Raw genomic sequence first — 16,061 nt, forward strand, 5'->3', positions numbered from 1 at the left:
ACATTATTATAATCATGGGGAAACGCTAAACCCATGGGAGTCAGAATGCCTGGAGAATGGGAGCAAATCATTCATAATCCAAGCAAACTGATGCTTATAGGTAGGTCAGAATACAGTAACTATATAAAATTTATTATCTCTTATAAATATGGGATGTGTTAGCCATATAGCTTTGCCTCTATTCTATAGACATACATCAATGTGTTTCATTCATAGTAAAATGAAATGTTGCATTTATTCAGGTACGATATTATGTTCGAGGCCTTCAGAACAACTCATCTAGCATCCTAACTAAGAAGGAAGAATCTTCCTTGGTGTCTCTCCGCCAGAGGACAGACTATGGTTTTCAGGTCCGTGCCAAAACTACTCATGGCTGGGGTGAATACTCATCCCCTGTGTATAAGAAGACAGGACAGCTCCTAGGAACTGGTATGTACAGTACAGTATATGAAAGTCAAACTGATGAACTACATCTTGTTGAATTATAATTTTATGATAAAATAAAATTGAACATTTAAATGTAATGAGCATTGTTGATACAACTTCCATATTGTGCACTAGTGTTACAATACTATTTTAATGACAGTATTAAAATGTATTGACTGTCATATATGCTTGTACTAAATTTAACCAATATTATTTCTGTTTCTCTTAAGTATTATGCTGTAATATTGTTATACTTTTCAGCTTATGTTGGAGATGAAGACAACACACAAGTTCGTATCATTGTTGGAGCCACAGTGGGAGCATTTGTTGTAATAGCTGTTATTGTTATCATGACACTTCTCTTCTTGAGGAGGTGGGCAAGCTGTTCTTTTAATGTCTAAGTTATTAATTTTTGTGCAAATTCTTATAGATGAAATGCAGTACTTTATTATAACATATTCAGCCAAAATGAAGATGGTCTAATATCCACAGACAGAATTTATTGCCAGTAAGTAAAGGTACAAATCAAGACTGTGAATGTTATTTCACAGTAACAAAAAATATACATGATATGCCAACAGTATAAAGAGAGAATGTATTAGGTCTTTATAGTAGGAATACTTTAAAATTTTGACCTATTTCCATCTTTTCCAATCACTTTTTTTTTTTCTTGAATATTTGCATGAGAATTCCTCTTCATATTTTGCCTTCTTATTTGAAATACTTTCATTAAAACAACCTTCCTACAGTACTGAAATTTGCTAGTGTAGCCGAGTTAGAAACCTGTTTTGTTGTTTATTGTATAGGTAAGTGTCTTTGCACGAACATGCATCTTCATTTCATTCCTTTTGACTCAACACTGAATATGTGTGATGTACACCAAGTTTACTACACACATTCCTTATTATCAAATAATGTGTTGGATAACATTTATAGAATATGCAGACAAATTTTTGTGCTAGTCAGTTTTAATCAAGAATTTTTAATTTATTATTAATTTGATGTTACAGTACAGCCTCTTTTTATTTTTTATATATTTATTTATTTATTAATTTGAACATGATACAGAGAAGTACAAGGAATACAATTTTTAAGAGCCCCTTGTATGCAGAGCATTATGGGCAGGCTTAAAATTAACTTAAGATTAACTAAACAATGATATATTCAGTGGTACAAAATTTATTGTAAAACAGATAACAATTTAGTACAAATGAGTATTACAAAGACAGGTTATATGGTCATTTACTGTGTCAAAGACAGGTTATATGGTCATTTACTGTGTTGCTGTGTAATCAGTAGAATGGAGTATTCTGTTAATGATGGAGTTCCATTCCTAAGGCCACGTTGGTAAGTGAATTTATCGCTAAGTGAGGAGCATACTATAATTGTAGTGGGTTTGTGTCTACCATCTTTGATATTGTCACCTTTGCACCTGGAGTTTACCAGGAGAGAGTTCCGGGGGTCAACGCCCTTGCGGCTCGGTCTTTGACCAGGCCTCATGGTGGATCCGAGCCTGATCAACCAGGCTGTTACTGCTGGCTGCACGCAATCCAACGTATGAGAACCACAGCCCGGCTGGTCAGGTACTGACTTTAGGTGCTTGTCCAGTGCCTGCTTGAAGACAGCCAGGGGTCTATTGGTAATCCCCCTTATGTATACTGGGAGGCAGTTGAACAGTCTCGGGCCCCTGACACTTATTGTGTTGTCTCTTAACGTGCTAGTGACACCCCTGCTTTTCATTGGGGGGATGTTGCATCGTCTACCAAGTCTTTTGCTTTCGTAGTGAGTGATTTTCATGTACAAGTTTGGTACTAGTCCCTCTAGGATTTTCCAGGTGTATATAATCATGTATCTCTCCACCACTTTTAAAAATATACCAGAAATGTTATATGTTTATACAGTAGTGTATTGTATATTGTAATAAACAGAATAGAGGAAATCAGCTCTAATATGAATTATTTAGGTATGTATAGTGGTCAGAGAGCCTGATGTAAGTCCGAGGCATTGGTAAACAAGTACATTGCCAAGTGAGGAGAGGCTGTATTTAGTACAGTGCAATGCAGTACTGGTATTATCATTATTTACAAGAGTATAGTGGGAATAATTACACTGACTTTTGTGAACCCCATAATGCTCACAGCACTTTGAGCAAGTCTAATATCAAGCAGATGAAAATGTAAATGAGTAAAATACAGTGATACAAGTTATGTGGCTGCAAGTTAAACTAGAGCGGTTAATTATTACAATTCATATGATATGGTTAACAGAGGCAGAGGTTGTGCAGTGGGGGCTTTGTTATTGTTATGCATAAGTTAGACTAATGATTCCCATAAGCTAATCATGATCATGAGTTACTGCTTATTAATAACACTGATTTAGACTTGAGAAATTGTTTTTCCTCTCTAAATAGGAAATGTGCTGTTCCACTATCATATCACAGGGATTTTGCTAAACAGGTTCACAGTAATTTGTTACTAGTCACTTGCAGGGTGCATGATTACATCAACAGTGTCTGCAACACTAATGTACAGGAATATCTTTATCATAGTCCATCCAATTTCTAATATTTTCCTCAGTTGCACAAAAAATAATTTCTTTAGCATGTAACATTATATTTTCAACCTCTTTCTCTGCTTCAATTTTGGAAGCCTTCAAAATTATACTCACTGCCTGAATCATTATCATTACAATGTTCTGTCCTGGACCAAACAATATCATAAAGATTTCCCTAAAACTTGGTATCATTCTTACTGTCAGTGCAGTATGAGTTACCCCATTCCCTGACTGCCACATTTAACTTTTATTCCTCCTGAAATGTTTCAGAGCCCCCATTTTTATATTGTTAGAAGGTCTGCATGACTTTGTTGTAATATTTATCTGTAATAGACTTAATTGCTCTAGAGGGTGGATAAGGAAAGTACACATAGATGGCAGAAAGGCTGTGATGTAATTTGCAACCAGTTCTTCAACAGTTGGATGACAAGAGCAATTATGCATCCACAGCAGAATTTTGCAATCTTCCTGAAGTAATGCTTTTGCAGAATTCTCTGTCTTTTCACAACATATTTAAGAAACCATTCATTACCAATGGATTAGTACTAGATTAATGTTACATTAGCACTTAATGACTCACGTGGATTTAGCACTTTTTAAATATTTTTTTTCTTTTGTACCTCATTCTGTTTTCTAATACGTAATGGCAAATGAGAGAATATCTTGCAGTTGCTGTCCAATATAATCCTGTCTTAGTCATCACTATATATTTTGTCAGAAGTTAAATTATGCAGTTCTCAACCTAGTAGAGTAAAATCATCCAAACAGTTATCCTTGTCTGAAGATGTGTGCTTGCCTGTAGCTTTAGCCCGATGAATACCATGATGTTTCTTTAAACTTTTCAGCCACCCACAGGTGTGCTCATTTTGAATTCAACAATCAGTTCTTGGTGGGAAAGCTTTGCCTTTTCCATCATCACAAGAAAGGGAAACATCTTACATGTGCTGCTGGAAATTCATTCATATAAAACTTAGCATCTTTGTCAGTCGGGCTATACAAAGTTTTTACCTTAACGATGGAATTTATACATTCTGTAGTGGTATATAAACAATTTGGCACTTTATATGATGCTGTTGATGTACTGTAATCATTTCTATAATTTTCATATACAGTATAGTGCTCCAAAATCTTTAGTCTTATATTTCTGACCTTTGCAGATACGTACTCAAGGTCTCCTATTTTTTCTGTAATATTTTGGTATCCTAAGTCTTAACCCCTTAACTGTCCAAACATGGATCTATGTTCTCTCACCCAGGGTTCTGAATATTTTGAAAAAAAAAAAAAAAATTAGAATCAGTACTTATGGAGATATAAGGCCACAAAGTCGGCGCTTGTCGCACACCTGATGGCAACATGAAGCACTGCTGCTTGCATAAGTGTTGCCAATATAGTACCTTTTTTCTCATTTTTTGTTATTAATTTATATAATTTTTATGTTCTGATAATTAAAATTTTCATATATATACACACCCCTCTGGGTTTTCTTCTATTTTCTTACTAGTTCTTGTTCTTGTTTATTTCCTCTTATCTCCATGGGGAAGTGGAACAGAATTCTTCCTCCGTAAGCTATGCGTGTTGTAAGAGGCGACTAAAATGCCAGGAGCAAGGGGCTAGTAACCCCTTCTCCTGTATATATTACTAAATGTGAAAGGAGAAACTTTTGTTTTTCCTTTTGGGCCACCCCGCCTCAGTGGGATACGTCCGGTGTGTTGAAAGAAGAAGAATTAAAATTTGTAGTAGTTGTTATGATTTCATAGCGAATCTTTGTTCTGACACTAATATTAGGTACCGAAATAGTACTTAAATAGTCACAAATACAGTGACAGGTGAACATTTTCACCTACCTTAGTCACACACTATTGTCTAGAAATATATATAGTATTTATAGGTCCCAGCAGTGTTTTGGACACTTGGGAGTATATATGAAACTCCTTGAAGCATGGTGTAAGATGAGTGTCACCCCACTGCTAACAGTGCAGCAGTGGAGTGACATTTGATGATCGTGCACTGCCTTGGCTTTATTTGTTTTCACTGTTACACAAACATGTCTGTCTGTCTGTCCATCCATCCATCCATCTAGCTCTCTGTTTATCTCTGTTTCTGCTTATCTGTCTGTCTGCTTGTCTTTCTTTCTCTTTGCTTGTCTTCTCTTTCTGTCTCAGAGAGAGCAACTCGTGAACCAACAGGTATTACAAATGATGCAGAGATGCTGAGTAGTCACATCTGATTCCTAAACAAGTGAAAATGTGTATTACTTGCCAATCATGCTTATTATGCGTTGTAATAATGTTGGTAGAATTACCAACATTATGTAAAGTAAAAGGACACAAGTGCAACTAATGTGACATTTTTATTGTGGCAATGTTTCGCTCTCCAGGAGCTTTGTCAAGCCATTACAAACAGTACATGGACACATTTATGCATGTAGGAACGACAACTTGAACAACGTCTGTGTACAATACCAAAATTCCACCAATCATCTCATGAAATTCAGGGATGCCCAATTAGTGATCAAAGAAACTAATTTCTGCAGATGCAAGTGTCTTGACTCATCACTAATCGCTGTGTCTAATACGATTAACAAAAAGGCAGCTTCACCATCTCTGAAGTCTTAGCAAGAATCCTCCTGAAAACAGTAAACCCTGCCATCACAGTCTCTCCTACTACACAAGCACATTACAGAGAATGAACATTGAAACAGGCCTTCTCTCTCCAGCCTCCTATAGAAATATTTGTCTAACCTAATTTTATGTTACCCAAGTAATAGCTTTTATATCCTTTTACTCATGTGGAAATTAATTGCTCTACCATATTGTATTACTACTACTACTACTATCACTAGTTTTGCACCTCACTCTGAGCCTATATATACTCTCTGTGTTCATGTACTGTTTGTAACGGCTTGACAGAGCTCCTGGAGAGCGAAACGTTGCCACAATAAAAATGTCACATTAGTTGCACTTGAGTCATTTTACTTTATTTATTATGCATTATATCTACAAGCACACTATAGCACTTTGTCTGGAATTTTTGGGTTATCCTAGGTAATTTACACTATGTATAATTCTATTTATGTTTACCTGTGAGATAGAGGCAGAGATAAACAGACAGAGAGAGAGATAGGTATAGATATGGACAGACGGAGATAGAGACATCTGGCCAGCCAGCAGGCCAGTCAGCCTGCTGAACACGTATTACACATTCCAGAATTGTTTTCCTTTACTTAGGGCATAGGTTATAGGACATTCTGGCAGGATGACACTACCAGTGGTACCAAAATTGAAAGGATGTTACACAGATGTTGCACATGGGTTATTATCAAGGTTTTTGATATTTCCTCGACCACTTGTAGCCACATCCACCTCAAAGCCACTAAACTCGGGGTCAACATCACTTTCCTCTTATAAGGGGAGGGTTAATACGACATGACATCGGTGAATCCCTGGTGTTAGCCGCTCTGTTTGCTCTAGCTGGCACTCAATTGAACTGGTGCTTCCACAAGGTAATAAGTGGTCCCAGATTCTTGTAATACTGCACACACCGAATGTTAAGACCCATTCTATGCTGATCAGGCATCTCAGACCAATTGTGCCAAATCTGGAGGCAGGAAAAATAAAACTATCTATGTTTGGAGTGCTAGCAGTAACAATGTAGATCTATGTTTGGACAGTTAAGAGGTTAAAGTCTGAACTAAATATTTTGTTGGTAAAACAGCTTTGTCTTCCTTGGCACATGATTGGTGGTGGTGCTGCCCCCTGAAACTAAACTTGATATACCTTACTGTTTCAGCAGAGGCACAGATGAATGCAACAAAAAGCAGCCATCAGATTGTGACACATTAGAATATCGCAATGGTGAAGGTAAGATATACTTTCAGTTTTGGAATTTCTTACGTACTGTATTGAGAATGAACTGTTTTTTATTTTTTATTTTTTTTTAGTTTGAGCACTTTTTTATTCTAATTCTAGACATAAATGAGGAAAAGAAGGGTTAATGGTTTATTATTTTCTTAGCTATACTTACAACTGCAGGGTTTGATTTTGTTGTACATTCTTGTATCAACTTCAAAAATTTGTTTTTTCTTTCTTTCCAAGTACATCTGTTCTAGAAATCAAAAGTAAACTTACCTAACAGATACCACCAACTTGTGTCATCCTGCGTTACACCCTGCCTGCTTTAGAACTGGGCATCTCACCCCGTGGACCCTAAACACATCTCCTGTGTACAGTACGTGTAGCACCCACCAGGCTCCTGCTCCCCCCTGTGCTGAGCATTCAGACCCATGCGCTTGTTCGCATGTTATAAGCTACACCCTATCATTACTATAATTGTACAGTATGATTGGAGGATTTGCCTCGTGTATTGCAGGAGCCCCACATCTTGCCTACACCTCTCCTTGCATCATTATCAAGCTGGTACATATTGCCTGACACTTTCATAGCCTGAATTACAACTCCTGCACACTCAGATACCACAACACCCTATTGTCCCTGCATAAAAAGTTGATAAAAAGCTCAATTTGTAAGCTCACTCTTCCTTTGTAGCTGAACAGAGGAACAGTTTATTTTATAACTGTATCCCTGTATTTTGAGTAGATAATGAGAGTATGCAATTTTCCCCAGAGTTTGTGCTCTAGATTTGGGTTTTGATGACTTTTGCCTCCCAGTATTTGAGGAGAAACATGTGCTTTGAATGCATTTGAAACCTAGTTTTATTTTAAGAACAAAATTTTATTTCCATACAAAGTGAATATTTTGAGACAAAATAAAAAAAAAGTCCAGGGTTTCAAAGGCAAAGATCCTATTTGTGAATATCCTTGGCTGTGGAGAATTAAACTCTGACTGCCCCACTTTCCCTCCCTCCTGCAATCACCCTCCCAGGATTGATTGTCACCTTCAGTAAGTGTAAGTCTTATGCCTGGCCCTTCTGTGCATACCAGTAGCCTCCTGCATCACGCCTCCTGTAGGGAGTCCTGCTTTAATTGTCTTCTTGTTCTGGCTGTAATTGAAGCCCATCATTCTGTCAACGCCTGGCTGAAAATCTGCTGTTTTAATTCTTGGCTTTGTATTAACAAAGCAAAAGCTTTTTGCAAAAAGTCCATTTGCATTTGTTATTGTTTGATATGAACTTTGCATCTATCTGCAGATTCATTGTGTGCATTATTTTCCTACATGTACCTACTCCCTTATGCCTTAACAATGCAGTATGTGCTTAGTGTATGAGTAGCTTTAATGTATATGGTAGGGGATATATGTAGCATTTAACATTTGGTTTTAGACATTTAGTTTGTAAATAACACACAATCTAATGACCTGCACTTGAAAATCAAAATTAGGGATGTTGTTTCATACAACCTAACATTCACTGACAAGCTGCTATAAAAGCAAGTGATATTATGATCGTAGCGATCCATAGATGCTTTAGCAAGCAAATATCTTTCACTTCCTCCTTTCTAATAAAACCTTATAGAACTCTACCTCCAAACTGCAGAATTAGAATGCAGTCTTCTAAAGTACTTTCATGAAGAGCCAGAACCCCGACCCCATGAGGCATGTATGTATAGATCACTCAGGCACCTGTTTAGTGTAAGTCCACCCAGTTGTTTGTCATCGTTGCCGAAATGATCCTCCCTAGTTGGTAATTTGTGTTTAACTCCCGTATTTTTTACCCATCTATTACAGTGCACGGTGTTTTGGAAAACCCACCTATAGTGCAAACCCACACCACCGGAAGTAGTAAGTATTAGTTCCCTGATGTCCTACTAACCTGTGGCCAAAAGGAGAGATTTAATGAATACAAAAACTACTAAATTTTAAGTCGAAATATTCAAACTTGTGTTGTTCAAAATTTATTTAATTTTTGGGAATGCTTACGTTATGATTGGTATTTTACAAATTATTTTGCATTTTTTTCTCACTTCTCTCCCAAAGCCTTTTTCCTGTTATGGAGTATGCCCTGTGTTGCACCTCCCATGCCCTACATCTACCACCTCTGTATATCCTTGTACAACATACCACCTGTAGCAGTAGACCAAGATAACCCTGTATTCGTTACATTTGGTGCTTTGCTCTACTAATGCCTATTAATTAACATATTTTTGCTTTCCCTCAAGGGTATTTATAGCCCACTCATGAAATACATTACATCGCTTGAATACCAAATTTATACTTTCAGCATAACAGAAACATGTTTTATTTTTTTTAAGCATATACCCTACAGTACGGCTAAGTGCAGATTTTCACCCAACCTAAATGTGTCTAGATATTCTAGAACAGTTAATGGGTGACAGCCTCTTTTCTTATTGTGACATGGCCCATGTGCTTCTCTATTACATTGTCATATGAGATGTGTTTATTATGTGGTGGAAGTTTACTGCAGTAAAATATTTTTTAGTTCAAGTCTGAGATTCTTGGTTGTATCAGTAATTATTTGAAATTATCATATTTAAGTTGTTAGATTTTTATTTGTACATTTTCTAGAATGCATATAATACTTGTTTAATACCTTAATGAGTACAGCTGAATATACAGAAGTATTCCAGGTTTGTGTGGGTATCTTGGATCATAATACAGTACTGGAGCATGGTCATATCTCATGATGGAAAACACTTCAGTCATATAGTGTGTAGTGAATTCATTCTATCTCATATTAACAATACTCATCTCTTATTCACAGTGACAACACCACTGTTTACACAAGTTGGTCACCATCGAACTTATATAGATCCTCACACTTATGAAGACCCCAACCAAGCCATCAGGGAGTTTGCAAGGGAAATTGATGCCTCCTACATAACTATTGAAGCTATAATTGGTGGTGGCGAGTTTGGTGATGTTTGCAAGGGTAAACTCCAACTTCCCAGTAGACCAGAAATGACAGTGGCCATCAAAACTCTTAAGGTAAGCTTTTAGGAAGTTTGCAGCATTTATGATTATGTTGTCCATAAGGAATATGGATAACATATGGGAAGATAATGTGGCTTAATTTCCTACTTATCCTATCTGACAAATTGTTCTCAGGTTATAACCTAAATAATGGTCATCTTACTAGTTATATGACCATACATCACTTAGCTTTGAACATGAGGTCCCATTCAGTGTGTCTAGGTTAATCAGTTCTAATATTAATCCTACTCTGAAACTCTTTCTTGATAGCTGCAACAGAACTCATAGGCATAATACCAAACACAAAAATCTCTATGATATCCCATGTGTCCAACTCAGCCTGTGTAAAAGGGCCTAAAATCTGGAACACACTGCCTGAATATTCCAGAGGCTTCCTGTCTGCCAACCATTTCAAAGCTACTGTTAAAGAACGCCTCCTTACGTTGATGTGATCCTGACAATTCACTATGCCATACAAATCCTGAAACCGTCTTTCCTCCTCCATTATTATCCTTGTTCTTGTTCCATCCTTCCTCAACTTTCATTTAGTACTAGAAATGTATTAGTACCTTGGTATCAATTCATGTACCTACCCCTCGGCAGGACAGCCGGGAAATAAATCTCTGCACTGAGGGGAAAGAGGATCAAACCTCTTTTAGCTGTTCCTTCCAGCACAACGTCAAGGACACAAGTGTATCAGAAGATTGCCTGCGCGAACCTATCTATCTGAGACTCTGGTGAGATCTACTTGTAGATACCTCATCATTCTTAGGTGCTGATCCACTTTCACGGGTCCTCTCGGCGGAGTCCTGAAGATACTGTGAATGGTCCCCCACTTTTAATATTTTATAACATGTAAACCACACATTGTAAGCTTTACAAGGAAATAAAGATTTTGATATGATTTTGATTTGATTTTAACAACTTGCCTGATCAGGCCAAAAAAGCAGGTCTTGTCAAGGACCAGACTGCAGATCTGATGATCCCAGAACTATCAATAGAGAGGTACAGTAGATACCCACACAAGGAGAGGATGCTGAGAAGATTTTATCAAAGCCTTAAACAAATGTAACCATAGTATAATAGAATACAACAATCGTTTTCAGATAAAATAAATATTCAACTCCCTAACAAACCAAACCTTAAGCATAATATTTAATCCTTTCAGGGTCCATCCCGTAGATCTACGGCTTTACGTTCAGGGTCCAAACCGTAGATCTACGCCATGAGCTCAGCTCACTCTGATAAGCTGTGAGTGGTAAATTTGGGCCTAGATATGAGAGAATACATCTATGTGGTATGTGTGCACCACATAAAACAAATCCTGCAGCACACAGTGTATAATGAGAAAAAAAACGAGACCATGATTTTCAATTAAAACAGCAACTTTGCAGTGTTTTTTCGTATGTTTGTTGTAGTTGTATTTGCGATTTCTTGGTCGGTCTGCTGTTATTTATCTTTGACACAGCTGACTGGCAGGTTTGCCAGTCAGCTGCAGCAGCTTAAACGTGCTACATTTGTGTGAAACAGTGCTAAGAAATGCGCCAGTACACTGGTGATTATTCTAGATTTGCTAAATCCTAATCCTGAGCTGAAAAGGTTCTTACATCCAAAACTGTCAGTAAAATGTTCTTTGCAGAGTTAACTTAAATGGACAGCTACTCATTATGAACAATGTTTAGCAGTGAGCAAAGACACATTTCCCTCTGTTCTTTTATTTATTTATTTATTAATTTGAACATGATACAGAGAAGTACAAGGAATACAATTTTTAAAGTGCAGCATGCCAAAGCCCCTTGTATGCAGAGCATTGTGGGCAGGCTTAAAATTAACTTAAGATTAACTAAGCAATGATATATTCAGTGGTACAAAAATTATTGTAAAACAGATAACAATTTAGTACAAATGAGTATTACAAAGACAGGTCATATGGTCATTTACTGTGTTGCTGTGTAATCAGTAGAATGGAGTATTCTGTTAGGTAATGAAGTTAAATAGTAACAAAGTTTGATTGGGTCACAGGCTGACATTTATGAGATACACATATGAGATACAATTATTCAGTATTTATTTAGTTGTGGGTGAGTAAGTGATTTTTGAGAAGAGACTTGAATTTATAAACAGACAGTGTTTCTTTTATATTCACAGGTAATGAATTCCAGATTTTAGGGCCTTTTATGTGCATTGAGTTTTTGCATAGCGTGAGATGGACACGAGGAATATCAAAGAGTGATCTGTGCCTTGTGTTATGGTCATGTGTTCTGTTAAGGTTGGTAAGGAGATATATGAGGGGAGGGTTTATGTCAGAGTTAAGTGTTCTATGTATGTAGTAGGTGCAGTAATAAGTATGGATGTTTTGTATTGTGAGTAGGTTTAGAGTTTTGATTATTGGTGGAGTGTGTTGTCTGTAGTGGGAATTTATCATCATTCTGACTGCAGCCTTTTGTTGGGTGATTAGTAGTCTGAGATGGTTTATTGTTGTTGAGCCCCATGCACAAATTCCATAGGTGAGATAGGGGTAAATAAGTGAGTGATATAGGGCCAGGAGGGCTGACTGTGGAACATAGTACCGTATCTTCGATAGTATGCCTACGGTCTTGGAAATTTTTTTGGAAATTTGTTGTATGTGTGTTTGAAATTTGAGTCTATTATCAAGGTGGATTCCTAAGAATTTTCCCTCTGTGAGTTTTGTGATAGGTGATCCATTTATCATTATGTTTAGAGACACATCTGTAGCTCTGTTACCAAACTGAATGTAGTAGGTTTTGTCAATGTTTAGTGTAAGTTTGTTGGTCCTCATCCAGGTTGATATTTTCTGTAATTCGGTATTTACAGTATTGGCTAGCATGACTGGGCTCGGGTGAGAGAAGACGTATGTAGTGTCATCTGCAAATAGTGTGGGTTTGAGTAGTTGTGATGCATTTGGTAGGTCATTTATGTATATGAGAAAGAGAAGAGGGCTTAGGACACTTCCCTGTGGGACACCAATACACATATTGGCTTCTGTTGCTGAGGTATGACTTTAGGTAGTTGAGGGAGTGCCCTCTTATACCATAGTGCGACAATTTTATGTGGAGCAAGTCGTGGTCTTCTTACATCATCGCTTAGGTTTTCAAATTAGTAGGTGTTACTTGGACCTGCCTAGCATAGGCCAGTAGGCCTGCTGCCATGCTCCTTATGTTCTTTTATAACCCTCAGCCTCCAAGACTCTGGGTAAATTTTGAAGACTTATTTTGGGAAAAAAATAACATTTTATGGTATTAAAGATGCTATGTCACCAGTGAAGGTTCTTGCAGCACTTAATAGTTCAACTAATGAGGAGTGTTGCAACACTATAGTGTCACCAGTGAAGATTTACAGTAATTATAGTGCAACCAGTTAGGGGTGTTGCAACACTAATTATACTGCCCATAGTGAAAGTTACAATGAAATTACAGCCAGTGATGTATGTTGCAGCACTGTAACCTTTGTTTAAGCCATAAGAATGGAAACACTGAAGCGAGTACAATATCGCGATAAATTCTCAGCAGAGCCGAATTAAGATTTTGTAGGCCCTCGGGCTACAGGTACTGTGAGGGCCCCTAGTGATATTTTCAATAAAAAAAAAAAAAGTTTCAAGAAATATTAGATTTATTTTTACAAGGCTAACCACAATTAAAATTCAAACATTTGCTTTGTGTAATTTCTTGGAAACAAATTGTGAACACTTTTCACTTAATCTCTTGAGGCCCTCCAGCTAGCAGAGGCCCCTGAGCTGCAACCCTTAATACCCATGCATTAATCTGGCCCTGATTCTTAGTGAAGACTTTTAAATTTAATGTAGTATTTAATCGAAAATCACGGTCTCGTTTTTTTTTCTCTCATTATACACTGTGTGCTGCAGGATTTGTTTTATGTGGTGCACACATACCACATAGATGTATTCTCTCATATCTAGGCCCAAATTTACCACTCACAGCTTATCAGAGTAAGCTGAGCTCATGGCGTAGATCTACGGTTTGGACTCTGAACATAAAGCCGTAGATCTACGGGATGGACCCTGAAAGGGTTAAGTGAGGAGAGGCTGTATATAAATTAGTTTATTTATTTATTTATTTAATAATTTGAACATACATACAGAGGTACAAAAAAATGCAGGTCAGAGCAGCATGCCAAAGCCACTTGTATGCATAGCATTACGGGCAGGCTTAAAATTAACTTAAGATTAACTAAGCAGATAACAATAAAGCACAAATGAGTATTACAAAGACAGGTCATATGGTTGCATGCATTGCTGTACATTCAGTAGAATGGAGTATTCTGTTAGGTAGTGAATTTAAAAAATAACAAAGTTAGATTGGGTCTTAGGTTTAACATTTATGTGATATAATTGTGAGAAACATTTAAGATATACAATTTATAAGGTTCAGTTATTCAGTATTTATTTGGTTTTGGGTGAGTAAGTGATCTTTGAGAAGAGACTTGAATTTATAAACAGGTAGTGTTTCTTTTATATTTACAGGTAATGTATTCCAGATTTTAGGGCCTTTTATGTGCATTGAGTTTTTGCATAGCGTGAGATGGACACGAGGAACATCAAAGAGTGATCTGTGCCTTGTGTTATGGTCAAGTGTTCTGTTGAGGTTGGCAAGGAGATGTTTGAGGGGAGAATTAATATCAGAGTTAAGTGTTCTATGTATGTAATAGGTGCAGTAATAAGTATGAATGTTTTGTATGGTGAGTAGGTTTAGTGTTTTGAATATTGGTGGAGTGTGCTGCCTGTAGTGGGAATTTGTTATCATTCTGACTGCAGCCTTTTGTTGGGTAATTAGTGGTCTGAGATGGTGGTAAATAAGAGAGTGATATAGGGCCAGGAGGGCTGACTGTGGAACATAGTACCGTATCTTCGATAGTATGCCTACGGTCTTGGAAATTTTCTTAGAAATTTGTTGTATATGTGTATGAAATTTGAGTATTATCAAGGTGGATTCCCAAGAATTTTCCCTCTGTTATCTTTGTGATAGGTGATCCATTTATCATTATGTTAAGAGGGACATCTGTAGCTCTGTTACAGGCATTTCAGGAACCTTAAAACTAACTTACAATTACTAGACAATGAGACACAAATGGTACACGAGAATAAGAAACCCTAGTTTATAATATATTAAAGGTATTTAGTAATTTAATAAAAATCCTTATTAAAGATACATTAACCCGTAAACGGTCCAAACGTATATATATATGTTTTTTCAACATTTGAAAGTATGTAAAAAAAGTAGATCTTTTTGTCTTTTTACATTTGAAAATGTGTAAAAAAACTTTGATCTGCTTTTTTTTTTTGTTATATTTGAAAATATGTAAAAAAATGTAGATCTACTTTTGTAGCACTACACATGTGAACGTAGATCTGCTTGGACTTTTTACGGGTTAAGGATGAAGCTAGGTACATGAACTCGCCGAGCGGACCGCATCATAATAGTTAGTGACTAAAATCCTAGTATTCCTAGAGTGCCTGGTGACCTTGAAGGCTCCACTCAGAGGGTCACCTGCGCGTGTCATGATAGGAAACAGAGGTTAAGTTCTCCACATTTTAAAATTATTAGTGGTGTCTGGTGTAGAGGCACTGCAGCACCACTTACTGAATATTATAGATAATATCAAGTGAAAATAGATGGTGCTGCAAGTCCGCAGCACCTACACAACAGCATCCATTTTAATATACCAATCACTGTATAACCCTTGTGGGGTTAGCACTTAGTTTTGATTATAATATACCAAAATATTTTTGGGGTACAAAAAAGGATGGGATGTTCAAGACATTCCCACTGGAAATCACCATAGGCTTTTCAAAATACTGTCTGCTTATTGGATTTGCCCTCCTAAATTTTTGTTTTAATTTAATTTTTCTTGTGAATGCCAACATGGAATAGTTTTGAGTGATTCAAGTTGGCCATCATTAATCCAGCAATCAGTATTCCGGCACTAATTTCGGCTAGCATAACTTCATATTTCCGGGGTCGCCACACCAACCTTCCACTACTGTTTGGTGGTGCTACTTGCTGCATAAGTCATTCCAATTTCTTTTTCTCCATTTATTGTTATAACCTGCTCACTTTTAGCCCTAGCCATGGTTCCAATGAATAAATGAAATGCTGCTTGTTGTGTAAAGCACATACACCATACACTGTCCATAAAAGATAAGGTGGCTTTGAAGCCACT

At 37.0% G+C, this 16,061-nt stretch overlaps 1 protein-coding gene across 9 annotated transcripts in view; it reads left to right on the forward strand.

Annotated features, from left to right (window-relative positions):
- Eph (Eph receptor tyrosine kinase) overlaps positions 1-16,061 on the forward strand; it is a 688,518-nt gene that overhangs the window by 615,179 nt on the left and 57,278 nt on the right. For 2 of the 9 annotated variants that reach the window (XM_070083705.1, XM_070083707.1), the window contains 6 exons: positions 243-429; positions 688-799; positions 6,769-6,839; positions 7,114-7,206; positions 8,661-8,714; positions 9,655-9,878. In XM_070083705.1, coding sequence (XP_069939806.1) covers positions 243-429; positions 688-799; positions 6,769-6,839; positions 7,114-7,206; positions 8,661-8,714; positions 9,655-9,878 — 741 coding nt within the window. The remainder of the gene's footprint in view (positions 1-242; positions 430-687; positions 800-6,768; positions 6,840-7,113; positions 7,207-8,660; positions 8,715-9,654; positions 9,879-16,061) is intronic. The other 7 variants (XM_070083710.1, XM_070083708.1, XM_070083712.1 and 4 more) reach the window with 5 other exon arrangements.

This window comes from Cherax quadricarinatus, chromosome 10 (genome assembly GCF_038502225.1).
Source record: "Cherax quadricarinatus isolate ZL_2023a chromosome 10, ASM3850222v1, whole genome shotgun sequence".
NCBI lineage: Eukaryota > Metazoa > Arthropoda > Malacostraca > Decapoda > Parastacidae > Cherax > Cherax quadricarinatus.